The sequence below is a fragment of the Coccinella septempunctata genome, chromosome 6, assembly GCF_907165205.1.
Source record: "Coccinella septempunctata chromosome 6, icCocSept1.1, whole genome shotgun sequence".
Lineage (NCBI taxonomy): Eukaryota > Metazoa > Arthropoda > Insecta > Coleoptera > Coccinellidae > Coccinella > Coccinella septempunctata.
Genome location: NC_058194.1, coordinates 29,866,204 through 29,891,229, shown reverse-complemented (window position 1 = coordinate 29,891,229; position 25,026 = coordinate 29,866,204). Strand labels below are relative to the sequence as shown.

General features: G+C 35.5%; 7 protein-coding genes across 8 annotated transcripts; 3 read left to right on the top strand and 4 right to left on the bottom strand.

Annotated features, from left to right (window-relative positions):
- Window positions 1–531: 531 nt before the first annotated feature.
- LOC123315660 (adrenodoxin-like protein 1, mitochondrial) lies at window positions 532–1,322 on the bottom strand. The gene is made up of 4 exons (XM_044901455.1): window positions 1,299–1,322; window positions 1,072–1,258; window positions 966–1,017; window positions 532–903 (listed from the first exon to the last, which is right to left on the bottom strand). The coding sequence occupies exons 2-4, from the start codon at window positions 1,169–1,171 to the stop codon at window positions 552–554; spliced, it is 504 nt and encodes a 167-aa protein (XP_044757390.1). The 5' UTR covers window positions 1,172–1,258; window positions 1,299–1,322; the 3' UTR covers window positions 532–551.
- Window positions 1,323–1,416: 94 nt separating this feature from the next.
- On the top strand, window positions 1,417–2,401 carry LOC123315659 (NADH dehydrogenase [ubiquinone] 1 beta subcomplex subunit 5, mitochondrial). The gene is made up of 4 exons (XM_044901453.1): window positions 1,417–1,555; window positions 1,738–1,949; window positions 2,043–2,149; window positions 2,203–2,401. Exons 1-4 carry the CDS (start codon window positions 1,495–1,497, stop codon window positions 2,339–2,341), a joined length of 519 nt encoding a protein of 172 aa, XP_044757388.1. The 5' UTR covers window positions 1,417–1,494; the 3' UTR covers window positions 2,342–2,401.
- A 1,355-nt stretch (window positions 2,402–3,756) lies between these two features.
- On the top strand, window positions 3,757–9,511 carry LOC123316106. The gene is made up of 9 exons (XM_044902081.1): window positions 3,757–3,916; window positions 4,022–4,143; window positions 4,349–4,476; window positions 4,550–4,956; window positions 5,016–5,212; window positions 5,264–5,778; window positions 5,831–5,962; window positions 6,016–6,281; window positions 7,995–9,511. Exons 2-9 carry the CDS (start codon window positions 4,107–4,109, stop codon window positions 8,860–8,862), a joined length of 2,550 nt encoding a protein of 849 aa, XP_044758016.1. The 5' UTR covers window positions 3,757–3,916; window positions 4,022–4,106; the 3' UTR covers window positions 8,863–9,511.
- Window positions 9,512–9,575: 64 nt separating this feature from the next.
- LOC123316108 (parafibromin) lies at window positions 9,576–11,950 on the bottom strand. Its single transcript, XM_044902083.1, has 9 exons — window positions 11,684–11,950; window positions 11,399–11,624; window positions 11,192–11,340; window positions 10,921–11,134; window positions 10,682–10,859; window positions 10,372–10,624; window positions 10,088–10,311; window positions 9,859–10,000; window positions 9,576–9,801 (listed from the first exon to the last, which is right to left on the bottom strand). Exons 1-9 carry the CDS (start codon window positions 11,812–11,814, stop codon window positions 9,765–9,767), a joined length of 1,554 nt encoding a protein of 517 aa, XP_044758018.1. The 5' UTR covers window positions 11,815–11,950; the 3' UTR covers window positions 9,576–9,764.
- A 266-nt stretch (window positions 11,951–12,216) lies between these two features.
- On the top strand, window positions 12,217–13,862 carry LOC123316109. Its single transcript, XM_044902084.1, has 2 exons — window positions 12,217–13,543; window positions 13,604–13,862. The coding sequence occupies exons 1-2, from the start codon at window positions 12,425–12,427 to the stop codon at window positions 13,727–13,729; spliced, it is 1,245 nt and encodes a 414-aa protein (XP_044758019.1). The 5' UTR covers window positions 12,217–12,424; the 3' UTR covers window positions 13,730–13,862.
- Window positions 13,848–16,749, bottom strand: LOC123316107 (calcitonin gene-related peptide type 1 receptor-like). The gene is made up of 9 exons (XM_044902082.1): window positions 16,558–16,749; window positions 16,302–16,373; window positions 16,079–16,252; window positions 15,871–16,021; window positions 15,648–15,773; window positions 15,123–15,590; window positions 14,743–14,950; window positions 14,329–14,515; window positions 13,848–14,263 (listed from the first exon to the last, which is right to left on the bottom strand). Exons 1-9 carry the CDS (start codon window positions 16,618–16,620, stop codon window positions 14,111–14,113), a joined length of 1,602 nt encoding a protein of 533 aa, XP_044758017.1. The 5' UTR covers window positions 16,621–16,749; the 3' UTR covers window positions 13,848–14,110.
- Window positions 16,750–17,163: 414 nt separating this feature from the next.
- Window positions 17,164–22,491, bottom strand: LOC123316110. 2 transcript variants are annotated; one of them, XM_044902085.1, is made up of 3 exons: window positions 22,352–22,491; window positions 17,777–17,940; window positions 17,164–17,495 (listed from the first exon to the last, which is right to left on the bottom strand). In XM_044902085.1, exons 1-3 carry the CDS (start codon window positions 22,425–22,427, stop codon window positions 17,202–17,204), a joined length of 534 nt encoding a protein of 177 aa, XP_044758020.1. In that variant the 5' UTR covers window positions 22,428–22,491; the 3' UTR covers window positions 17,164–17,201. The 2 variants fall into 2 exon arrangements, with proteins under 2 accessions (XP_044758020.1, XP_044758021.1); XM_044902086.1 differs by lacking the exon at window positions 17,164–17,495 and adding an exon at window positions 17,502–17,645.
- Window positions 22,492–25,026: the final 2,535 nt, after the last annotated feature.

Sequence of the window (25,026 nt, the reverse complement as noted above, 5' to 3'; positions counted from 1 at the left end):
AAACGAACAAAATTTAAAAATATGTAGTGTTCTATGGTGGCACAGATTAACTCCTTCCTCTTTGGTGAAGGTGAGGACAACTGTGATCCAAGAAGTGTAATACAATTTAGCTGTATTCGGGTTCGGCTTTTGGACGGTCCGAGGATGGTTCTAGAACTGCGCAGAGGATTTAATACTAGGGCGCAAGGGTTTTGCGCAGTCCTAGAACAATTCTCGGACTGTCAGAAAGCCGAACCCGAATACGACTTTTAAGTTCAAAGTAATCAATATAAATTCTATTGAATCCTGTTCAAAAGCGTTTTATTTTCATAATTGCTTGAAGAAAGCGATTACTTAGGGGTGGAACAAAATATCGACGTATATGAGTTCAAAATATCGGCATATCGATAAGGGATAAATCTTATTGAACGCCATCTATTGTTCGAAATATAAATTATTAGAAAAACAAATTTATTCTTGGTTTAACAATTTTAGTTAATTATTAACTCTCCTACAAACATACCATAAATTATAGTAAAAGTCAATTTCCTATAATTTTCAAGATCTTTATTTCAATGAGGTTTGGGTGTATGACCATCAACATAAAAGTTTCTAGTAGCTTTTGGTAATCCTATTACTAAACCATCCAATTCTTTAGTAAGAATAATCTGACATCCAAGTCTAGAATTTTCCTTCAAAAATGGAGCCATATCTAATAAATCCTCTTCTTTTTCCTCAGCTGACGGTAGAATATCAGCATGATTACTGTTTATATATACATGACATGTTGTACAAGCTAAAGATGCTTCACAAGCTCCTTCCATGGGAATTTCATATCGATGAGCTAAATAAAGTAAATTATCTCCTACTTTTCCTTTCACAGGTATTCTTTCCCCATCTTTATTGATAAATATCACGTTTACTCTACAAAAATGTGATATCAGTAGATTTCCTGGAAGTTCCTGAATCTCACTCTTGAAACTAACATTTCGTTATCTGATTTTGCATTCTGCCATTCATATTCACCATGAGACAATCCTGAAAATCACATGAACGTAGCAAAAAGTTTAACAAACATACATGTTTTTTTACTCAGAGTTCGATGAAGAAATTGTTTACGCTCATAATGATGAAGAGATTTCTTCACATAATTAAATATTTCTGGAAGTTTTTTACAGTAAGCATTAAACATCTTATATAGTTAATGTTTGATATTGATGTTTGGCCAGAGCAAATTTTAGATATTTAAAAAGGAAAAGAGGGTATGTTTGAGGTTAAGGAACACAGATTACAGAGAATTCTCTGTAATCTGTGTTAAGGAACACAAGCACTGCGCTGAGAAAGGAAGTGATTTGACTGATTTGATGTGATATTCTATGATTAAACTTCAACCTCAAATAAACATAAGATGTGTGCATTTCTTCTGCACACAGGCACACATCCTTATTGTATATGCACGAAGAAAACTAAGTATATTTGTTTAATTTTGGGCAAAATAACAATTCTCTTGAAAAAATGATACTGAGCACGTTAAAAAACGTTGGTCAATTGACCAAGAGGATAGTAAAGTCACCTAGTGAGTATGGAACGAATGTTATATAACATGTACTAAATGAAATGCAAAGGATGTTTAGGATAAACAAACAGCATTTTATTGTTATCCATATTCAACATAGATATTGCATTATTTATTACAAATGAGTTTGTTTGTTTATAGTGATGTACACGTAATTGATCCTATTACAACTTTAATTCCAGTGACTCAAAGAACTATGTCTGAGCATAGAGAATTTCCTTTACTACCAAGTAAATATACTTGGACAAAATTCAAGGATTTGGTGCACTTTTATGTAATGCTTGGTGTTATACCTTCCACACTGGTGATAACTTATTGCAACGTCTTTATTGGACCTGCCACGTTATCTGAAATTCCGGAAGATTATACACCCAAATATTGGGAATATCATAGGGTAAAACCAAAATTGACTTATTCACAATAATAGTGAATCTATTTTCAAAATGTCCTTGGTATTATAAATAATCAATAAATGTCATTGTTTCAGCATCCTATCACTAGGTTTATTGCAAAGTATTTGACAGCAAATCCACAACAAGAATATGAGAAATATTTGGCTCACTTATATATTGAAGATGAAAAAAGATGTATAAGGTAATGGTATTAATTGTTTATATGTACAAGATATATTCAGATCTTATTTCTAGAAAACTGGAAGAGAAAATAAAGCTGAAAATGAAGGAGAGGGATGATTATCAAGCATATTACTATCGTCCTGTTCTGGCCAAATATCACAGAAGGGTCAAACAAGCTTCAGACTATATTGAATCAATTCAAGGAGATTAATCCAGAGAACTCATTGAAATTATTCTTGTAGTGAATCATTAAAAAAACTTAGAGTAATAATTTGTTCCTCTTGATTGGAAAAATGATCCCTAGAGCAGAAGTTCGAATTCTTATCACAGAACAATAATATTGAGGCTGATCTAGAGAATCCCGTGATTTCATTTAACCGAATTGTCGAAATAAAAGATCTCTCTTCTTTGATGTGTAGTCGAAGTCGTTTTTTACTGTAGGGCAAGCTAAGCAAACCTTCCTCTGGATAGAGTCTGGTTAAATCTATCTCGATCAATCGAAGAGTTGATACTCTGGTTTAATAAAGAGGGAATCTTGTATATTAGTGTTCTGTGGTTTAACCTCGATTAGGACTATTATTCAGTGTTCCTGACATCAAACAAATCTGTCAAGTTGATTTGATGGCATTGAACTAAAGAAAGAGAAACTTTAGTTTTTAGTTCAATGTTTGATGGTCGCAGCTGTCAAGTTAGGTTATTCCAATTTTCATTGCATAACTTGGACGTAGAGGTAGAATTTAGAATTTTAGTTAGAAGCTGTAATATTTATTAATATTTTATTTTAATTTCAGTACATATACTGCATAAAATGGCTGGAGATAGCAAAATGGAAGACCCTAACTTAAAGGGTTTGAGTAGGTACTTCAACAGCACCACATTAAAAGGAAGGGCACACGTAAGTATTTGTTGAAAATAAAGAGCTTATTCTCAGGACCGGCAGATTTTTTCTTCCGCAACAGCGCAATAAATTTTCGAAACATTATTGCGTCGCGGTATCTGTAAATTTCAATATTTGTTACTAATTGAATCTTTTCTTTCAGGTGTCTATGGCTACATATGCTGGAATAGCCCTTATTGCTTGTTACTTCTACTTGAAACCAAAAAAATCTAAGTGATTCAATTTTACAATATGTAGTAGTCTTTTCAATTCAAGCTCTTGAAGCATTTGAGCATAGTTTTATTTTGCTCTCATTGTAAAAATCGCTATCGATTTTATCTAATTGAATATGTTAAGATATAATATGATTAAAGAATATTGAGACTCATATGAGTTATTTCTTGAAAAATTCCTCTTGAAATGGCAGGAGCTTTCATCAGACCGCTATTTTTGAGTGATTATTTTGAATAGTTAATTTGCTAATGTGTAATTTTTGCGAATAAATATCGGAGAAAAAAGCCGTTTTATCTACGATAAAAGCATAGAAATGTCAAAAAAAATGAAATTTGCAAAAGGAAGATTGCTTACTTCATTAGCATATATTTTGGTTCCAAATAAATTGGCTAATTTTCAAGTAGAGTAGGTAGCCGTAATTCTAGAATTAAAATTAATAAATATCGGAAGGACAAACTCAAAGCAAAGCTCAAAGATTATATTAGATTAGATACTCTATTCACTTTTGAACTACCTTCGTTTTTAGTAGGCAGGGGAAGTACAGGGGTCAGACAGATTTTAGCAAGTGACAATTCACGACATGGAAAATGGCGAATTAGGGGAAAAACCTGATAGAGCTGTTTTCGCTAGATAAGATAACGAGAATAGAACGAATAATGAAGACGCAAATCTGAAGTGAGTAGTACTTATTGTCAGAGACAAAAAAAAGAGACAAAATTTTGTCTCTGTTATTGTCAATTTTAATTTGTTAATCATTAGTGATATCAGCAAAATTTGTAGATATGAAAAGAAAGAGTTTTCACTCTTGATCACATTTTGTGGACAATTTGAAGAAAAGCGTAGAAAAATCAAGTGATCTGGCATTATGTTGTCCACAGCAAGAAATCCAAAATTTGACCAAGGTAAAACAAGCTTTTTGAGTTACTATTTTTATATTAGTTCCTGAATGCTAATTTGCAACATTTAGCACAATTTCACAAATTCAAAATGTTATTAGAAAATGTCATTTTAATATATGTAGCAAAACATATGGTCTAAAATCCAAAAAATTCAACCTATAACGTTAAAAAAGTCAATATTTGTTGAATTTAACCTTATGTTTTTCAGCTCAGGATGAATTAGCTTGCCTGAGCTTTTTAGATAAGTTTTTCAATAGTGGTAATGATACATCTCTGAAACTGAATGTATGTGCCTTACATGAAGCTTTATATAGTCTTTATCTAAAGGAAAACAAGGTCAGTGGTAGAATTCCTGAGTTTGCTGTATAAACCTCATTGACTCATAATTTGAGGTTGCTCTTTTTTGTAGGAAAAAATACTGGCTCTGTACTTCCATAATCATGAAACTGATTTCTCATTGGAATTTTGCAATATATTGGCTAATAATGATGAAGCAAAAAATCTTCTGGACTCTCATTTCATTATACATGGTCTGGATGTGGGAGAAGACATGTATCAAAATGACTTGATAGAAAAGTTTGCCAGTTTATTTCAGTTAACTCCTTGTGTGGACATGGTGAGAAAAAAACAACCAGCCGTATTTTTCATTGCTGCTGTTGATATGGACTTCCAAATTTGTACAGTTTTACGGGATATTCCATCCTTGCACAACATAACAACCACCATGTCGCTGTTAGTGGATAGTATGTTTCAAGAAAATATGTTACAGACAAATGAAGCTACTGACAAAAGTATGGATACTGATGATGATCGTGGGTTAGTATTTTTTTCATAAGCAATGCAAAATTGATTGACGAGTGATTTTAATACCATAGGTATGGGGAGTTCCAGCAGAAAATGTTTGAATGGATGGGTAATCGGGATTATGATCGATTTGAAGCGAATGAGTTGGATAGTCTGAAGGAAAAAATATCCTTTGCTTTGTTCGGTATGCCTGTTGAAGAATCCGGGTATTCAGAAAAACAGAAAGAAGAAACCCAAAAAATGTACGACATTATTTTGGAAACAAGCAGTAAGTTATCAAAAAAATTAATACAGTTTCCTATACATGATTAATTTCCAGACGAGTTCTCCGAATATGAAAACCAAGTGACCATGGCTATTTTGTACAACTGCCTGATACCTGTAGATTCGAGCTCGGACCAGCAATTCAGCCCGGTCCCAATATTTATACTCCGCAAGTGTACATCGGCCGAGAATCCATGCCGTATAATTATAGATCACACAAGGAGGGTCTACAAAAGTTGGAGTAGTTATCTTGAGGATAACAAATTTTGCGAGTGTTTGATGGTGGTTCCAGAGGATGGTCGTTATATAGAAGATGAAAACGGCAGAATCAAACTGCAAAAATTGGCATCGCCTGCTTGCCAAATTGGGCATAAAATATTGAAAGTTACTGATATCACGACTTCCGTCTTGGGCATTGGTTCTACAGGTGTAATGGTAGCGGCGGCTGTGCCTGCTATAACAATTGCCCCATTTGCTCTTCTCGGGGCTGCAGCCGTAGGAGCTGGAGTCGGGGTGTACTCTATTGGAAGGAGTATATCTACTCTCGTCGATCGAGGATTGCATAAAGAGGTAATTTCAAAAGGATTAAAAGTGCATTTTGATCGTTATTATTTTTTTTCAGAGCCTGAAAGTTACCGAAGCAGAATCCAGGGCTGCTTACCTCAATATTGCAGCAGGAGTGGTTGGATTTGCCGGAGCTGGTGCGAATGTGGCTGTGTCGCAACTTGCAGCGAATGGAGTTACAGTGGGAACGGTAAGGGCTAAAATAGGGTTTGTTTCGAATAAAATCGAACAATTTGTGTCCAGTCTGCCAGGATCGCTGTGAATACTTTGGGAGTAGCAAATATAGGCATCAGCGGTCTGGCCGTTTCTAATTCTGCGGTTGAGATCTTCATGCAGTGGTGGGTGAATGACGAAACACCCTCAGCACTCTCGATTCTCCAGTTGAGCACTTCCATTCTTTTCTTCGGTCATGCAGTGTATAATTTCAAAACGGCAGGAGCAATTATCGAGGAAACCCAGACCAATACCATGAAGGATTTCAAAGACAGTTTGGGGAGCAATAAACAAAGGTATGCACCCTGTATAATATCTATAACAATCGTTATTGGCGTAGTGAATATGTAAATTTTTGTTTATTATACACTGCGCAAAAAAATTAACGCACATTCTGAAAATCTCAATTTTAATGAAAGTTAGCGGTACATTGACTTTATAACTTATTTTTTATGTTCTCTCTGGAAGGTTTTGAACGAAACAAGACACATTAAATGGAAGAAAAATTCAGGATTTCACCAAATCTTATGTGAAAGAAGAGAAATGAACAATTTTCAAAATACTGAAATGCTGATAAGTGATTTAATACTTGGTATTTCCACCCCTTGCGTTAATAACAGCTCGGCAACGACGGTTCATACTCAAAATGAGTGATCTTAAAATGTTCTGATCTAATCCTTCCCAGATTTCTCCGAGTTGGATTCCTAAGTCATTAAGAGTAGCTGGATGATTTTCTGAACTTCTCAGCCTTCTATTGAGGTTGTCCCAAACCTGCTCAATCGGATTGAGATCTGAATTTCTTGCTGGCCATTCCATTCAAGAGACTTCAACCTCTTCAAGGTACTCCTGCACGATGCGCGCACGATGGGGTCTGGCATTATCGTCCATAAAAATGAAATTTTCACCAATGTATGGGGCAAATGGCACTACATGCTCTTCAAAAATGTTCCTTATATACTTATCAGCATTCATAGCTCCATTATCAACGACCACTAGGTCTGTGCGAGCAGTCAAAGATATTCCACCACATACCATAATCGATCCTCCCCCGAAACCAGAAGTATTCAGGAAATTGCACTGAGCATATCTTTCATGTGGACGTCTGTATACAAGGGAACGTCGATCACAATGGTAGAGGTAGAATCTAGACTCATCTGTGAAGAGAACTCTTTCCCAATCGGCCTCTTCCCAATGGATATGCTCTCTCGCAAAATCCAAACGCGATCTTCGATGGGCTAGGGTGAGAGCTGGGCCTCTTGCCGCGACACAAGGCCTTAAATCATATTCTCTGAGGCGATTTCTTATTGTCTGAGTGCTAATTTGCACCTCATGAGTTTGCTCAAGCTGAATTTGATGTAGGCGAGCGGTTGCAAACCGTTGTCTCAACGAAGAAACTCTCAAGTAACGTTCTTGAATGGCAGTTGTTACCCGTGGTCTACCCTGTCCTGGTCTTCGGACATTCATACCTGTCTCCCTGAATCGCTGCAACATTCTGGACACACTTGTATGGGAATACCAAACCTTTCTGCAATTCTTGTGTATGTCCACCCTTCTTCTAGCAAAACTACCGCTTGGGCACATTCCTTGGGTCAAATTGCGTGTTTAGCGTTGCATAGCGATCGAGTGTAGAAAATCAAACGGAGGAAGAACTATTGATCACTAGAATTGATCGAGAACGACTGATTTTAGAATGGAGCCAATACATTCAAAATCTGATAATATCATCTTTTTTTATTCCTGCTGGGAAAAAACATCTGTATTGAAGAAAACCGTTGAAAGTTGATAACATATGCATGCATAATTTTGATAAAAATAATTATCATTGAGAACACCTTCAGTTGTAGAATAAATTTGAGATTTCCATAATGTGCGTTAATTTTTTTGCGCAGTGTATTTGGCAAATTCTCCATTGTATCAATCTGTTTTTCACAGGAAGTAGAACAGAGCTTGGTCAAAAATGTTGCATACAAATTCGGTCAATTTTTTTTTTAAAATAGTTTCTGTTTTAGAAAAATGTTCAGGAAACTGGAACTGGAAACGATCAGACAGAACGGGGGCAATGTGCAAGCGGGCAGAGCCGAAGTCATCTCCGCAATTTCAAGATTGAGGGACAAATCGGAGGTCTTCAGCTTCTTGTCGAAGAATAACAAGATATTCAACGAGAAGGGGGTGAAATTTTCCGCGAAGGGTGGTCAGATCACCTTCAACGGTGTAGTCGTAGACTTGAAGGAGATAAGTTCGATGTCTTGGAAGGACTCTTGTACCTATTTCTCCAATTTACCGAAAAGTTCCACCGAACACGTTCCTACTGAGGGTGGTCATTTTACGGTCAATCTTCAAGCGATGATGACCATAGATAGCGCGATCGCTTTCTTGAAAATCATCGTGGGGCCAATATCCTTGCGCGAAAAGCTTTACTTGATCCTGTCGGAGGTTTTTTATTATTTGAACGTTCGTCAGGCTGAATTCAAGCTGATCGAGATCCTGCAAGAGATATTTCCGAATGGGCGCCATTTCATCGCAATGACTAAGATGGTCTTGGCTTTTATCCAGAAGAAGGCCGAACTTATTCAATCCGAGGGCGATTCTGACCACTCGGACAACTTGGATCGGATTCTGTTGAAGTATTTCAAGGATTTGGACGATTGTCAGAAGAAATTGGTTCTGATCCAGCATGTCTGCGACGCTTTGCTGTTGGCATTTCAGAACAATAGGAGCAACTTGGAAGATCTTTTGAGGTTCTGTATAGATTGGGTCATGAACGCTTATATAGAGCACGTCGAGAGGACTGATCGCAATGAAACAGTCCAGCAGGGTGTTAAAAAGGAAAAAGTTGTGAAATGCACAGAGTGCGAGGGGCAGTATTTCGAGGCTTAGGTTAATTTTGAAATTGTTTCAACTGTGAAGTACATATATTTCCAAATCCGTAGTATTTTTTATTGGATTAGTCTTCGCACAACAAAAAAATTTATTAGAGACGTAGGAGTACTTGTAAAACAAATCACGGTAGTTTCAGAACGAATTTTCTAGACCAATCAATATTTTTCTAGCTAACCTTTACATTAGAAAGCATATTTGGAAAGATGTAGCCGAAAATTTTGAAACCGATTAATATTGAACTAACAGTATTCAATTAGAAATTGAATTTAAAAAATTAAGTGCTTCTTTGATGCAACAAATACATATCAATAAAATTCTTGATTGCTTTGTTAGATTTTTTCGATTTGCGATGAAAAGATGTTCCTTATTTTTAGGCCAGTGATCTTAGAAATTTTTTGTGATAAAATTAATAACTTAAGCGTTTACAAGTATTTAAAATGAAGTACGAAAGCCTCGACCTTTGAAAAATGATGTGACGTAGGGGTTTAATTGTGTGATGATTGTACTGAATTTTTTTTCTAAGGAACTCGAACGTTTCTTGGATAATTGTTGAAATTTTTGATTTATTCCAAAGATTTATCGCCAGAATTGTTTGATGTGATTAAATATTGTTTATAGGCTTAAATAATAAAAGTTATATTGAGTATTTAGTTGTCTGTTTTTCCTTGATTTTAAAACTTTTTCTGGAAAAAAGCAAAATGCCCAAGACATTATCAGTCAAACGTCATTTATTTATTTCAATATAATACATTGTACATTGAAAGATTCAACTAAGTTACAAATGAAATATTTGATGCAGAAACAAAACTAATTCAATTTAACGCAACGAAATTCAATTTCCAAATACTAGAACGAAAATTCGATAATACAAAAACGAACAAAATCGACCTCCGGATTTTTCAAAATCTCAGATGAGGTTTGAACTGCATTATATGCCTGGAAAAAAATTAACTTATGGTTATTAGGGAAAAGGTTGATGAAAAATCTACTCACTTGTCCAATTTTTCCCAGAAAACCATCAAGGCAGCTCTGTCTAAATGACGCTTTGTCCTCGATAGTTCTAAAACTGTCACCGCCCATTTGGCGACATTGGCATCCAATCTCATTTCATCGTATTTCAAGTGGAAAGCCGCAACTGTAACAGGAAAATATTACGATTAACCATTTTAAGTCATGAGCACGGATGAACAACAATCTGTCAATTTTTCAAATAAGTCATCACCTTTGGCGAATATCTCGGTGGGATTTTCCCACGGATAACCCTTAAACTGCCATGCAGGACCCATCACAAAGACTGCGACAACCCTATCCCAGTCAATCGGACGCAGTTTAGCAGGATTGTCCACCACACGGTACGGAACCGTCTGGTCGTTTCTTCTTCTCTGAATCAGGACCTCGCTGTCTCTCTTACCACCTTCAGCCTTTTTTTGCTCAACAGTAACAAACCTGAAACAATTACAAGGGATTTCACAAATGAGGTTAGGTTAAAAAAAAAAATATACTCACTTCAAATCTTGCAAAATATCTTTAACATTGTACATAGATATCAATGAATTGGCCCCAGCTGGAATGATTATGATTGGGGTTCTGGATATTTTCTTCGGGGGCATACCGCCTTGTTGTGGCCTGTTATTGCTTGCAGATACTGGCGCTTGGGGCTGAGGCATCTGTTGTTTAGCTTTAGCTGATCCTTCAGTCACAGATTTCAATGTCATACCATGGTACGTTCCCATAGTATCGATCTTGAAGCCCTCAGTCTCTGCAAATAAGTAATATTGAATAAAAATATGAAAAAACCAATTAAAATTCATCCTACCTTCTTTCAGTCTGTTGAACCTTTCCTGATCGTATCTGCTGTAAACAGACGGCTGTGTAGCCGGCCTTATTGGCGTTTGACGAGGAGTAATAATAGGCGCTTGAGGCACTGGTCTTTGTCTTCCTTCCTCTCTAGCTTTGATACTATGTAACATTGCAAGAATATTTTTCGCGAATGTCTGAAAGTTACATCAACCATATTGAGTTATGGAACTAAATAAGTGATCAAAATTTATTTACTTTGCCACTAGACTGCAAGATAGTCGTTCTAGTTCTCCACTGCCTTTCCCTACTTATGATATCCTTGGTTATATCAACATCAAACTCTAGTATAGCTTTGATGTCGTACTCCTGTCCTATATCATCATTACCTTTGATCGTCGTCCTTTTCTTAGCTAAACGTTTAGCTTTGATAGCAGCGATTTTCTCAACGGACATAGCTTCTGATAAAGATCTGAAATTACAAGCAAATTAGAATGCACAATCAATGCATACAGACGATGTAACGTACTTAATGTTATCAGTAACAGTAACTGTAGATTCTTTCGGTGCATTGAGCCTAGCAGCAAGCTTTTCTCTGACTTTTTGAACTTGGGAATCCTCCAAACGAGGTTTTTTAGAAACAATGTCTGATGCATCGTAGTCTGCTGATCTTTTCACCTAAAATAAAAATATTTCATAAATCACATCGCAGGATTTCATCGATTAGAGAACTAACCTGTGTGGGAAGTTCAAGAGGGGCACTCTTATCAATAGCAGAGCAAGTAAGTGTTTCTCCATTTAAATATGACAAAAGTTCTTTACGATCTGGTCTTCTTACAGCAGGGATACTTTCTCCAGCAGCTTCTCTTACATAAACTGGATGTGTTAAGTTTGTATTTTTCAAGATGAACAATAAACATTCAAGAGTATAATATTCCTTAGGAACTCCATCTTTTCCAGATCTAGGAAAATGAGGTTATAGTAGAAACTGCAAATGAATCGTATTTTGTTTTGTACTTACCCATACATCAAATAATTAGTTTTTACATTTTTCGGCCATGAAAATTCTCCGAATATTATTTGACCATCTCTCTCAATAATTTCCTTTTTATTTACATTATATTGACGAAGTAAACTTAGTGGGTCAGCCATTATTACAACTATTTACAAATTTATTGCACCAACACCAAAAAGCGTACCTCTGCTAACACAGAGAAGGCTTAAGTTAAGAGCATCGGTCAAAACACTGCCATCCGCACAAACGCAACATCACAAAGAGCACTGAAAATAAACTGTTTCTGTCATCAGTGTCATCTGTCATCTGTGTGGACAGTTGACAGTTCTTTCCACAGAATTTTCATGTTTTTCACGGAATTTCATCCTTGTCGCCTTGTCCAAAAGAGAATCTTCGTTTCGTTATTTGTTAAATTAAATTATATTAATGGGTTCATATTACTCATTGATTTTAAATTCACAACCATATTGGAAAATATTCATTCAAGAAATATTCGGGACGAAGCCAAATGAAAGTGACAAATAACAAATATTATTTATTTTATTTTCTGTGTAACCAAAACGTCAAATGAAGAAAGGAAAAGTTCGTGAAAAAATATGAAAATTCCATTGTTTTTTGATAATTTCTCAATTAATAAGAGTCAGGGGCTAAATTGAAACCCAATTTCCGTGAGATTTTGCGAAAATGTGATCATCAGGTTCAGTGATAATATTTTTTCCTCATCAAGTTTGGATTGAATTGAAAATCATGTCTTTGAAGAAACCACAAGAGTCTGGAAGTTACATGGACAACGTTAAAGTCAAAATAGCAGAGGAATATAAACCACCGCCTAAAATAAATATACCAATGACCCATAATCAAAGACTGACATTTAATAAACATGTTCAAAACAATTTACCAAATTACGATTTTTCTATGGAAAGTAACATATTGAGAAAAGTGAAGGAATGGAAAACCAATAGATTAATCAAAGAAGAACAAAGGAAAGCAAGATTACAAAGTTTGAAAGAAAAAGAACAGGCCGATGATCAGGACTGTGAAGAAGCTGAAGAGTCTGTTGAAACAAATGTTCCTACTTCTCATGTTAACGAGGTTGAAGTATCTTCAGTTGGCCCAAGCTGCACTACGTCATACTCTAATGGAATGTTGATGCCCACTAAAGCTAACAACTATTATTCAAATATACTTCAACCAATTCCTTCATCCTTAGGTCCAAATGGACAGGCATCTTTTGGAAGTAGTTCGGGAGTTAAGAGCCCTTTTAATATATCAGAATTTGAAGCTGATACTTCTAGCCCCTTTGATAATGTTGCTTTAAAATCCATAAATGATGTTGAGGAATTAGCAAAGGTTTTGAAAATTGAGGATGATACATCAAAGCTTCCAACAGCATCTTATTCGAACTTTAATATTACCTCCAATCTGCAAACTTATCCGAATTATTCTAATATGTCCAATTATCCTAGTTTAGTATCATGCAATACTCAGAATTCTGTGACTGGAATAAATGGGTATTATAATTCTTGTGATATGAATCCTATGAGGTCTTTTACTTCAGGCTATCAATGTTCTCCTCCTAATAACTATGTGAAGGCTTATAACTCCAATCATATTGCTCCAAGAGAAAAAGTAGATGGTGAAAATCCAAGACAAACTGTTAATTTTACGGGGTCAAAAACCAAAAGTAGTCCAGAGTCTATGGTCAAGAAGAGTGATAAAGCTCCTGTTAAAAACGTCTCTCAAAATGATCCTTTTGATGAACTGTCAAAAGATTTGCAAGAATTCTCTAGAAACATAAGTTCAATGGGCTTTCCTCTTCCTAGGGTTGCAAGAACTTGCCAAGCCCTAGGGAAGGATAATAAAAAGGTGACTTTTTATTGGTATTTGAATAAAGGGTCTTGTTATTCTATTATTTTCTTTTTTCAGGTGGTTGATCATCTTTTAGCAATGTCCGAACTTCTAGATCTTGGATTTGCAGAAGATAAAGTTTGTGATGCACTTCTGCAGTGTGATAATGATAGAGATAAAGCTTTAGATAAGCTTATTTCTTAGCAGCATTTTATTATTCTCATATTATCATTCAAAGATACATATATAGATCTTAATTTATTTGTATGAACTTAATGTAGATAAAATATTTTCAATTGGCCTTTTTGAATGAATAAAAAACTTACAAAAAACAAAATTTTATTTTTGTATTGTTGGTCATAGTTGACCTTGTCATCAATAGTAGATCCAGGTTTTGAGTTTGGGGGATCAGATGTGTAATTCGTGAATTAGTATTTATTTGTATAAGTCGATGAAAATTACAGAATTCTACTAGGGTGGGATCATGCCACTCCTCTTTCCTAGATCAGCCCTTGCTTCTTGCTTGTCAAATATCACAGTTTACTCTGGATGAAATATATCGTTATTTTCTAATAAAATTACTATTCACAAAATTTCATTTTCGAAATTAATATCGCCTTGCTCAGTTTTCTGACTTGTATAGGTTATTGTTCGAGCTTTTTTGTAGTACTTGTGATGTGTGTTATTTTCCTTGATCAATCTCATTTCTCTCAAGAAGGTGGTAACCTCGTGTTGAACCTGAAATCAGTGATAACACGATTTCTTTCGCAACTCTATCTTCGTCAATGTCAGAAAATAATTACCTCATTGTTTGTATAACAGAATAAAATTGCAACCATCACTCCTTGTAGACCCTCGTTAATGTAACTAGCATATTTGAAAACAAGGTAATTGGAACACGTGGCATGTGCTATTATTGATGTATCGGCGAACAATAGAATTGGAATGCCAAAGAGAAATACCAGGAAAAAAGTTGCTTTCAGCGTAGTCCTAGAAAAAGTTGAATTTTCACATTTAATATCTTCAAATAGTTGTACGACTTATCAAATTGAAAACTTTCGCTGTTTCCAAATGAATGAGAGTGGACGTTTCAGTGAAATTTTCGTATTTGAAAGTTTAATACCGACAGGATTTCTTGGAATGTTTCGAAAGAAATTCAAAGCCAACTCCACGAATAATTTTTTTCAAGAAAATCTGCATCAAAACCTGACACTTACTTAGAATTTTGTGACGATGACCCATGTTTCAATTTATTCACGATGTTCCTGATTATATCAAAGAGAAAAAGAACGTTTATGAGAAGAATGGACAATCTGAAACCATCACCTATCCATTGATCTCCATTCTCATCCACCATCCAGCAGTAAGATGAATTTCTCATCCATTTGGATATTGCCCATATGGAAGAAGGTAAAAAGGACAAGACTTGAAGAGAAAGAGTGCATATAAGTGAATATTAAATCAAAAACCTAAATATCTGTTCGAATCGATGGTTCCTATAAGACATTTAGAATAAAGAACAGTCTTTTGAAATTCTTTGTCATAGATTCAAGACAAGGATGAAATTCGATGATAAAGCATCGGTTTTGAAACTTACCTGTAACAATAATGTACAGAATTCGTATATCCATTTCCTTCGAGAAATTCCGAACGATAAGATGGTGTAAATAGTAACCATCCGCTAACATGCAAGAGTACATTGCGTTGAGCGTCAGCGATTCCGCCAAACTCAGAATTCTGCAGCCAACACCATTCTCGCTTAGGACGGACTCCCTGTCAGCGTCTATTGAAGGTATAAGAACAAGTTCTTCAGCTAAAACTGTTAGGATGTAACGAAAGACGATCACAACCAATAGGTTTCTGTGCAGAACCATTCTGGTGATGCGGTTCAGTTTTTTCGAACAGAGGAAAATCAGCACTGCCGGCAGGCATATGAAAATGGAGATGTAAAGGATTCTGCTTCGGAAAAACAGTCTTTTTCTGTAGATCTGAGCGATGGCACATGTGGAGTAATCCGTTGTAACATTCCAAACACCGTTGGCGAAGCATTGTTTCTGGCTTTCTACTGAAAATGAACGAGGAAATTCAACACAAGATTTGGAATGATTATTCTCAAACTCACATACACATTCGGGTGGTTTAGAGCTGTAAGCTTGATTGGAGCACGTGATCTTCTGAAGTGTAAAAGGTTTGGTTGCTGGAAAACAGCTCCAACCATCCCAAGTTTTCGGACAATCGCCCACTTCTCCTGAGGAAATTTCAAAGTTGAATATCTCAAAAACGCTCCTATGTTACAATACACTATCAATATATATTAAATTTGAAGCTTTAATACGATGTTTTACCTATATCTTTCCCATCTTGACAACATCGTTCAGCTTGTAAGCAACAATCAAACCAAAGATGAAAGAATTCTTCGTTCTTGAAAGTTTTTCTGATGAGATTCAGTGAAGTTGCATTTGTATAGTCCACGATAATCGAAAACCCCTTTTCATTCTAAAAACCAACGTCATTTCAGTTATTGAAATACTTTGAAGGTATTTATCTGCCCACCAATAAGACCGGTAGATGATACGTGGTATTTTCACATTGGAAATGTGAAATTTTGCTGGGTAATTTTTTCGAGAATCTTATGGGATTCGCATAGCGATAACAAGCTTCGTTTACATAAAACCTCCAAAGGTTTTCATCGATCCAACTATTTCTGAAATTACAGGATCGATTGTTCTGAAAATAAATTTGTCTGATATCTCATAGCGCAAAAAGAAATACTCACATTATAGAAGATAGTGGGACAAAAATTCGAAGGATCTGATAGTGTTTCAGTTACATTTCGAGATATTTGTCTCTGGAAAAACAAACATTAATTTCGTTGTCTTTTCATGATTAGGAAAATGATTAAAATTGGGGAAAGAACTTGAATACTGAAAATAAATAATAATACAGTGATATGTATCTACTCAAAATGGGATAATCCAATGATACATCTCGAAAAATAGTCGAAAAAATCGATAAGATTGAAAGATACTCACAAGCTCACCTAATGGTATTAGTTTCAAACTAATGAACACAAAAAACAATTTTTGAACAACCATAATATTTATTTGCTATTAGGAAGAGTGTGTACTACGAATGTCTCAACTTTATTTGAGATTAAAATTAGTCATAATATTTCCCAATCATTCATTTTCACTACAATATACGTCATTTTATCTGTTCTTACACGATAGGTTAAGATTCTGATAAATGAACATGTGTAATCATTGAAGGATTACAATTTTATCGATAGCTTTCAATCGATATCTAGTCCATAAGCAGTTTTGATAATTGAAAAATATCAATTCTAATCTGTCAATATAGAGATGAACAGGAACTCCCAATGATATCATCTCACTATACTCTCACAATTTTGGCATGAATATTTTGTACGAAATAATTATCAAATGGGAAATTACTTTAGAGGTGGAAGAACAGGGTACGACTGCTTTTGAGATTAATGCACCTTTGAAATGATGTCACCCTGTACACTTATTCTCTCATCATAAATTCGATAGGGGTGGGACTTTCAAATTCTAGGAGAAATATTTTGGGGATTAACCTCTCGCTCCAGTCATGCATAAAAAAATGAAATAAAAGTCTCAATATCCACCATATATTACAAAAATCTTTTTCCATGTCACTTCAATGATAGTATAAAATTCGAAATCAGAGATTCAGATGATATTCTATAAATGATATGAATGAGTGCAGAAGCTAGGGCTAATGATGATAAATGAAATACATTGGCTAAACTACCGGAATTACAAAAGTTATTTTCATCACAGCATGTTATACAAGAATGGAGTTTAGTCCTTTCCCCTATCACTATACAGCCTGGCTCACAGGATTCACTACAGTTTCTTTGGAGAAGCCAGAGCTTTGGTTTTCCAGTGATTTCGTCAGTGCTTGTTGACATCGATATCCTCCTCACCTGTACAAAAAAGTAATGAAGAAATTTGCGTGAAAAAGAAGGCTGAATTGGTCACATTTCTTGAAAAAACCAAATGCTGGGGATCTTTCTACTAATTCTCATAAAGATTTCTTCGTTCTTCATACATAGCTCGTATTCAGACATGATGACCTGGATTAAAATGAGAAGCTACATACAAAAAATACGGTATTCGAATAGATAACCCCGACAGTATATGACCTACCACAAGCCTGCTCTTGTGGTCGAACCTTTAAACGACCAATTATCCAGTTTTCCCTTACCTGACACTTTTTCTGTTCCTTGGAACATTTCATGTTCATCCAGGAGTAGTTACCGTGCAAATCCAGACAACTTTCACCGTCTACCATAGTGTCGCACCTGTAACACCAGAGGTCGTGGTGCTTTTCGCTGGCCCATTTGGTCCTGTACTGGATCTCGCTGGAATCTGCGGATCGATAGAGGAAAGTTTTCAGTTGTTATGGTTACAAATGATGCTGGAATTTCAGATCTGGACCTGCGGCATACCGCCGTTTCGTGCACTCCGACCCTTACTTATATCAGGCTGACGCAGATATGGATTTTCCGACCAACTCGCAATCGATCTCGGATTGGATGTAATCGGATTATTTATCTATTGTATATTTCCGGACTCGATGCTCTTCGTTAAGAATCGGGGCTTTTTAAGGGGGATTTGAGGGGGTTCGAATGAAAACACGGGAAATGATATTAGTATTCATTGATTGATGAAATTGAAACAAGGGTATCTGATTGCATCGTTCGTTGGTCATATTTTGATGCACCCTACATGAATATTGTAGGTTTGAAGGGTGTTTCATTGCGATGTGGCCCTAGCACCCTACAAATTACTTCAAAACAAAATAGACACGTATGTTGCAAATTGGTGAATGCGCTACGCTATCGATCTTTCGAGGATTGTTCTCCTACGGCTAATAGGATGAGATGCGTCCACAATCACCTTATAATTAATGTTTATCCACACTGATGAACCGGACAAAGAACCTCTTTATCCACTGGTGGTAAAATTAAACATGCAATCTTGAATCAATCACATTTTACTTATTCATTATTGATATTAACATATACATTCATTTCGTATTTTGTTTGATAATATTTTACTTCTTTTCTATTAATAACAAGCTTCAGCATCGACCACTGGATGAAACTGCATACTCCTCCTTCAAATGTAAGGAATATTGTAGCAGGACTTCCTCTTTTATTGTCATAACCCTTCATTCTTCTTCCATTCATTAAATTGGGAAAATACTTTTTGAACGTTTCTTTGACTTGACAGCCAATAATTGGCGTGTTGCTTCTTCAGATTCCACACAGATTATACCAGGAACAGAATTATTTTCTTACAATCTTCACAAACTTCAGCAAAGATCACAAATTGAGTCGATTACAATCGAAAATAGATACAAAGCAACCATTCAACATTTCCTCATACTTTTGTACGAATTGGAGAGAGAGAGAGAATTAGAGTTGTGGTCAATAATTCGGTTCCATATTATAGTGAGCTACCTCCGCATATTCTCCGAAAGTGCCATACTTCATTCGGATATTATCCAGAGATTTATAGCGTTAATATATAGCCCCAACCCACAGGCATGCCTTCATAAGCGAAAGGTCCAGGCCAACGTTGGAATGGGGTTCATATCCTTTTTACGACGTATGTTACATAATGTGTTCGAAAGTCACACCACCGTGCTTTTTGTGGCAATATGGAACACAAAGTGTTGACTTTTCGGGAGTGAAAGTTATCAGATTTTCGACTAGTTGAAATCGAGAGAAATCTCATATAAAAGACTAAGAAGACTAAGAAGTTTCATTGGCAAATTATGGGCTTAGCCCTAGCACAATAAATACCAAAAACCTGTTCATTTCTATTATTTGCTTAAAGGGAAATCCCTTTGAGCTTTTATCGAATGAATGTTATTTACATCGAGCAATAAACGAGGGCATGTACCTTATCAATTTGAAAAATTCTCAAAGAAGACTGAAAGCTTTCATCAACCGAATGATTTCAATAGAGATCGATTAGGTACTTGGTTTGAGAAAAGCTGGTTTGTCCTTCAGAGATACACTAGGAGAAGCAAAATCCATCTGCGGTGACCTTAAAGGTTATTTCTTACGATGTTTCTATCTCAGTCGTTTTTTTAGTTTGCCCCGTTAAAAGCGGACAGTAAACGATGGTAGAACTGATAATGCGAGTAAAAATCGCTTGGTCTCCCCACAAAGTTCGAAATAGATGGAGGTTTGTTCGCTAACTTAAAGTATATAGGTACAGAACGAATTACGAACTTTCATATAAGCTTTGCCCCCATAAAATATTTCATGTCTGCCACTTAGATGTTTCTCTTGGTAATGTGTAGCACTTTGTTTTTATGGTAGCTATTGTAGATACCTCTCAAGAAGTTGCTTTCATGGGACGTAAATATGTAGGTTGAAAATATTGCAAAAGCATTATATTTGTATTGAGTTTGAGTATGGTCCCAAAACACATACACTGTCTTGGTGAATATATTAAGCCATATCGTCATTATTATTCGCATTATATAAGGACACAAAATTCTCTCTATTTCATCTTGCAATAGCGACAAAAGGTAAGTCAATTACCATTTGTGTAAGATTGCAAAATGGCGGATGCGTAGGTCCAAAAATCATAATTTTCATATAGATCATATTGTTATCACAAATATTCTGTTTCTAGTTCAAATTCAGTAACCTCAAAAAGTATGAATCGAATAAAGAACTGATCAGATGCGTTGTTTAGTAAAGAAAATAACTCGAATATGACATATTAGTTCAACAGTTATAATGTCATAATATGTTATAACATCTCAGAGCTGCGTAAAAAATATTCAAGTTTTTATAACAAATTAATCCTTGCACACCTATTCAAGCTTTTCATTTAGGATTGAAATAGAATATTCATATATTACGAAATACGAAATGGCGAATGAACTTTCACTCCTGATAATTTTCATTGAAATATCTATGACAAGATAATCGCAAATGAACGGTAAAGTAGCATAGAGTTAACCACAGATACAATGAAAGCCTGAGACTTGTGGTTGAGCAGAAATCACTGAAATTCCCATTGGTTCCTTGCACACCTATTCAAGCATTTCATTTAGGATTGGAATAGAATATTCATATGTTACGAAATGGCGGATGAACTTTCACTCTTGATAATTTCCATTGAAATATCTATGACAGGATGATAGCAAATGAAGTAGTATCGAGTTAACCACAGAGGCAATGAAAGTCTGAGAGCTGTGTTTGAGCAGAAAGTCCTCAAATTCCGATTGGTAAACTCACGAATTCATAACTTGCAAAATCTCATAGCTACCAACAAAAATCCCAGAGTAGAAGCGGAGTTCGCCGGTGATTCAAGTTGCTTCAAGCAGAAACGAGTAGGTTCTCTGATCAACAAGTACGCGAGCCGGTATGAACATCAAACGTCCCAAATTGAATGAACATTAATTGCTGGCCCTGGGCTGCATCTAATGGAATTGCTCCATCCAGTCCTTCGCTCCCTTTACAGAAGACGAGGACTTGACGATATCGATCGCGCGCTATTTTTAGCGTAATGATGCTTAAATACATATGGGATGAAGGGATTCTTCTAACCTCGCAGGAGCTCCGGGCTCCGGGATGAACCGCAGCTCATGGCTCGATGAAAGTTCAGTTTTTCCTCCAGAACTGCGGATCAAAATAGATATTGCAACCGGGCTTGATGTATCCCGAGCATCCCTCAGGATTACTGGGGGGTTTCGAGAGATCTGAGGTTGGTAGCACTTATATTTCGACGAAAAACGAGACTGGAGCCGACGTAGCGTGTAACCCGACATGAGAATATTTTTTTTTACTGTCGGTGTTAGTTTTACTTTTCCTTTTCCCTCACTGGCCGAAGGCAGAAGTGTTGCTATAAAAACGTTGAATAATTCATATGAAACAACATTAAAAATACGCGCATCCCATCTGGTCGATCACCCCTCCACGTACTGAACAAGTTCAAAGCTGCTTGGTACCTAGGAAAAATTTATTTTTCCAATATTTTCAGAAATACAGATCCTTACATTATGAAAACTAGTACTTGGCTTCAGAATAACGTTTCAAAAGTTCCTGCGAAATTTGAGCGTCATCGTATGAATTTCTTGGGTGATAAATAATATTTTTTCACAACTCTATTTTTTCGTTTTCTAGTAAGGTAATCACCAGGAAATTTGGGTAGAGTATTCGTGAAAGTACTTGACAACTGGTTGCTGAGTTTTAATTCAATAGGATCGGTATTTATTGAATTATTGAAAGTAAACTAGTTAATTATAAATTTTTCGCCATCTCTGGTCAAGATGAAATACTGAATGCTGTGGAAGAAATAACAGTGAATTATTGCAGGAATACACTCTAAGCATTTGAAAGAACTAATTTTCTTCCCTGGAATAAACCAAAAAGAATCTATCCAAAAAGAGATATATCAGTTCAAATGAAGAAGAGATAATTTATCAAAAAAATAGATCTCTCTACGTTCGTTAATCGAATTATTAGAGTTAATTTTTCAAAAACCACATGACAAACTCATTTTCGTGAGGTATAAATTGACAAGGATAATATAGTTCAAACTCCTTCAAGTGAAAACAGATAAGAAAATCTCAAAACCATCAAGAACTAGTTTTCCTCGTGATAAATTGCAAAGTTTGTCAAGAAAGTGATGAATCAAGAAAGTATATCGTGTTGTTGAAGGACGTGTCTGGGAATATTCACCCTTAGAAAGCACGGGTGGTAACTAACCCTAAAATCACAACATTCAAAAATGTAAACTTTTTACTCACTGGTTGGTAAAAACATAAGGTAAAACAGAATGATGACGTTCAAGCTTGGAAAATTATCTGTAACACTTTTCATCATCGACAGAACCTTACGTTTTCATCGTGAAAACAATATTATTTGGCACAATTCTGCAACGCCATGTTTGACGCTTTGCGCAGGAATGAAATCAGGTCATTCACAGTTCCTGTAGGACCAGTGATCCTGCGAAACCCTCATCTGACTGTATTTTGAATTGTATGGTTATAAACACTTTGCAGGATCGCATAAAACTCTTATATACTGCACATACAGTATAATGATAATATGGAGTATTTTTCATTGACTCAAGAACAAGTTTTTTGTGTATTATTCAAAGGGCTATAATATCGCAAAAAAGAGAGTTAACATTAGTTCATATTTTCCGAATTTCACTCAGTATTGGACTATCGAGTATCATGTAACACTTTTCCCACAAAATTTCGTTTTATCAGTCATCATTCTGTATTTTTACTCGAAGAATATCAGCTCGAATGGGATGATGCACTATAGTTCGATGAAATCCATAAAATCTATTTTTCCAATGATTTACAAAGAAACGTTTTGAACATACTCATATATAGAATGGGGAATTATATGAGATTTCAGCGAAAATAGCACTTGGTCGATGAAAACACCCACATCAACGTATCGTGGTAGACCACTCTATTTCATATAATAATTTGAACCCATTCCTCGAATGACGTAGAAGTCATTACACGGATGGATTCGTTCAACGTTGATCAAATTATCACAGTTGGTTGTAACATCTCTACCGTAATTTTAGCGAGTGATTGCGTAAATGTCTCGTGATATTACAGCATAATAAAACTCGAATAAAATTCAAATAGACGTCGAATATAGATGGATAGGTATACTTAGAGTTTTTTGTTCAACAGTAAACATTTATTCATCTATTGATGCAATAGGTTCTGGTTTATTATTTGTAACTTTCATACATAGACATACAGACTCTATCTCTCTATGTCTATGCTTTCATCTATGCCTGATTTTATTCTGTGATGATTTTATACAAGTAGGAATCTTGAACCAGAAACCAGAGAAATGAGACCGAAAAGAATTTGAGCAGACATTCTTTGGAAGCCAGAAGTTTTCGTAACTATATATATATATATATATATATATATATATATATATATATATATATATATATATATATCAAAAATTAATAATGTGAAATTTAAAAATCTGAACATATCTGATATGATTTTTCTTATTGTAATCTAACGGACATTGTATTGTATTGAACCCAGAAAAATTGGTAAAGCTACCTTTTTTAAATTTCGCAGCCGTTTTATGTTACTAACCGGAAGTTTTACACCCCAGTCACCCCTGGCGAGGCTGGGCCCTGTCCAGCATTGATGTTTTATTCAATTTTCCTCGCTACCAACTTCCTGTTGCAGATGGTAATATCAGCCAGCATCGATTTCCTGCTTGGAGATAGATGAGGTGTGCATTAGTGGATCATAAACCCGATTGTTTATGAGTTCGATTGAAGAGTGATGTTATTTGGTAGTCCCTTGCCGTAGTCGTACATTTCCACCCATGCAGTAAGGGATTTATGCTGCTCTCTCAGTGTTTATGACGTCATAAAGGGAATTGGAAGCAAAGGTCATATTTAAAAGATGACGTTCGAAAAGTTATGACACAATAAATCTGTTGAAGTTTAGGAAACAAAAAATTTTTTCCATTTTTTCATTTTCGAGTTAACATCGAAGAGCTCTCTGGAGTGCAATTCTCTATCGAATCATCAACTGTTTGGTTTTCTAGAATCTTCGAAACAAATTCTATGCACTTCATATCCTAAGACAGTAATAGAACATCCTGATTTTCAGACAGAGTAGCAAATAGGTCATTTCAGGGGGGTCTAACCCCTTGATCATTTTTGACCCAAAAAATCAAGATTTTCGAAATCGAGTTTTTGTGCTAGGGTGGAAGCCTAGGCAATGCTGAATATATAACCGGAAATTCCAATTTGATCAGAGGAATATAACAGGAGATATCGCAGATTGAAATTTGGAATTTTTGAAAAATGCCATTTCTAAGATGAAAATCTAAACGAAGAGAGATAGGCTTTCGAAATTACCCTCAATAGATTCAGTGTGTTCGAAAACCTATATTTTCATACCAAAATTTCAAATATCTGGCACTGTTTAGGAGAAAATTTCTGTTTTTGTTTTTCCACTTTTCATTTTCGAGTTGACTTCGAAGAGCTCTCTGGAGTGAAATCCTTTATTGAATCATCAACTGTTTGGTTTTCTAGAATCTTCAAAACAGAATCTATGCACTTCATATCCTAGGATAGTAATGGAACATCCTAATTTTCAGACAGAGTAGCAAATAGGTCATTTCAGGGGGGTCTAACCCCTTGATCATTTTTGACCCAAAAAATCAAGATATTCGAAATCGAGTTTTTGTGCTAGGGTGGAAGCCTAGGCAACGCTGATTATATAACCGGAAATCCCAATTGGATCAGACGAATATAACAGGAGATATCGTAGATTGAAAATTGCAATTTTTGAAAAATGCCATTTTCAAGGTGAAAATCTAAACCAACAGAGATAGGCTTTCGAAATTGCTTGCAATAGATTTAGCGTGTTCGAAAACCTTTATTTTCATACCAAACTTTTCAATATCTGAC

Excerpts from the sequence above, each read along its gene's own strand:
- LOC123315660 (XM_044901455.1), bottom strand. The coding sequence starts at position 1,171 with ATGTTTAATGCTTACTGTAAAAAACTTCCAGAAATATTTAATTATGTG. Across the intron at positions 1,018-1,071 it reads ATTTCTTCATCGAACTCTGA|GATTGTCTCATGGTGAATAT; the intron begins GTAAAAAAACAT and ends TGTGATTTTCAG. Across the intron at positions 904-965 it reads GCAAAATCAGATAACGAAAT|AGTAAACGTGATATTTATCA; the intron begins GTTAGTTTCAAG and ends ACATTTTTGTAG.
- LOC123315659 (XM_044901453.1), top strand. The coding sequence starts at position 1,495 with ATGATACTGAGCACGTTAAAAAACGTTGGTCAATTGACCAAGAGGATA. Across the intron at positions 1,950-2,042 it reads AATATTGGGAATATCATAGG|CATCCTATCACTAGGTTTAT; the intron begins GTAAAACCAAAA and ends TCATTGTTTCAG. Across the intron at positions 2,150-2,202 it reads GATGAAAAAAGATGTATAAG|AAAACTGGAAGAGAAAATAA; the intron begins GTAATGGTATTA and ends TCTTATTTCTAG.
- LOC123316106 (XM_044902081.1), top strand. The coding sequence starts at position 4,107 with ATGTTGTCCACAGCAAGAAATCCAAAATTTGACCAAG. Across the intron at positions 4,144-4,348 it reads AAATCCAAAATTTGACCAAG|CTCAGGATGAATTAGCTTGC; the intron begins GTAAAACAAGCT and ends TATGTTTTTCAG. Across the intron at positions 5,963-6,015 it reads ATGGAGTTACAGTGGGAACG|TCTGCCAGGATCGCTGTGAA; the intron begins GTAAGGGCTAAA and ends ATTTGTGTCCAG.
- LOC123316108 (XM_044902083.1), bottom strand. The coding sequence starts at position 11,814 with ATGGCTGACCCACTAAGTTTACTTCGTCAATATAATGTAAATAAAAAG. Across the intron at positions 11,625-11,683 it reads ACTAATTATTTGATGTATGG|ATCTGGAAAAGATGGAGTTC; the intron begins GTAAGTACAAAA and ends TCATTTTCCTAG. Across the intron at positions 10,001-10,087 it reads CACCGAGATATTCGCCAAAG|TTGCGGCTTTCCACTTGAAA; the intron begins GTGATGACTTAT and ends TTCCTGTTACAG.
- LOC123316109 (XM_044902084.1), top strand. The coding sequence starts at position 12,425 with ATGTCTTTGAAGAAACCACAAGAGTCTGGAAGTTACATGGACAACGTT. Across the intron at positions 13,544-13,603 it reads TAGGGAAGGATAATAAAAAG|GTGGTTGATCATCTTTTAGC; the intron begins GTGACTTTTTAT and ends TTCTTTTTTCAG.
- LOC123316107 (XM_044902082.1), bottom strand. The coding sequence starts at position 16,620 with ATGGTTGTTCAAAAATTGTTTTTTGTGTTCATTAGTTTGAAACTAATA. Across the intron at positions 16,374-16,557 it reads TAATACCATTAGGTGAGCTT|AGACAAATATCTCGAAATGT; the intron begins GTGAGTATCTTT and ends TTGTTTTTCCAG. Across the intron at positions 14,264-14,328 it reads TCTGTTATACAAACAATGAG|GTTCAACACGAGGTTACCAC; the intron begins GTAATTATTTTC and ends CACTGATTTCAG.
- LOC123316110 (XM_044902085.1), bottom strand. The coding sequence starts at position 22,427 with ATGATGAAAAGTGTTACAGATAATTTTCCAAGCTTGAACGTCATCATT. Across the intron at positions 17,941-22,351 it reads CCTTATGTTTTTACCAACCA|ATTCCAGCGAGATCCAGTAC; the intron begins GTGAGTAAAAAG and ends ATCGATCCGCAG. Across the intron at positions 17,496-17,776 it reads AGGAACAGAAAAAGTGTCAG|GTGAGGAGGATATCGATGTC; the intron begins GTAAGGGAAAAC and ends TTTTTTGTACAG.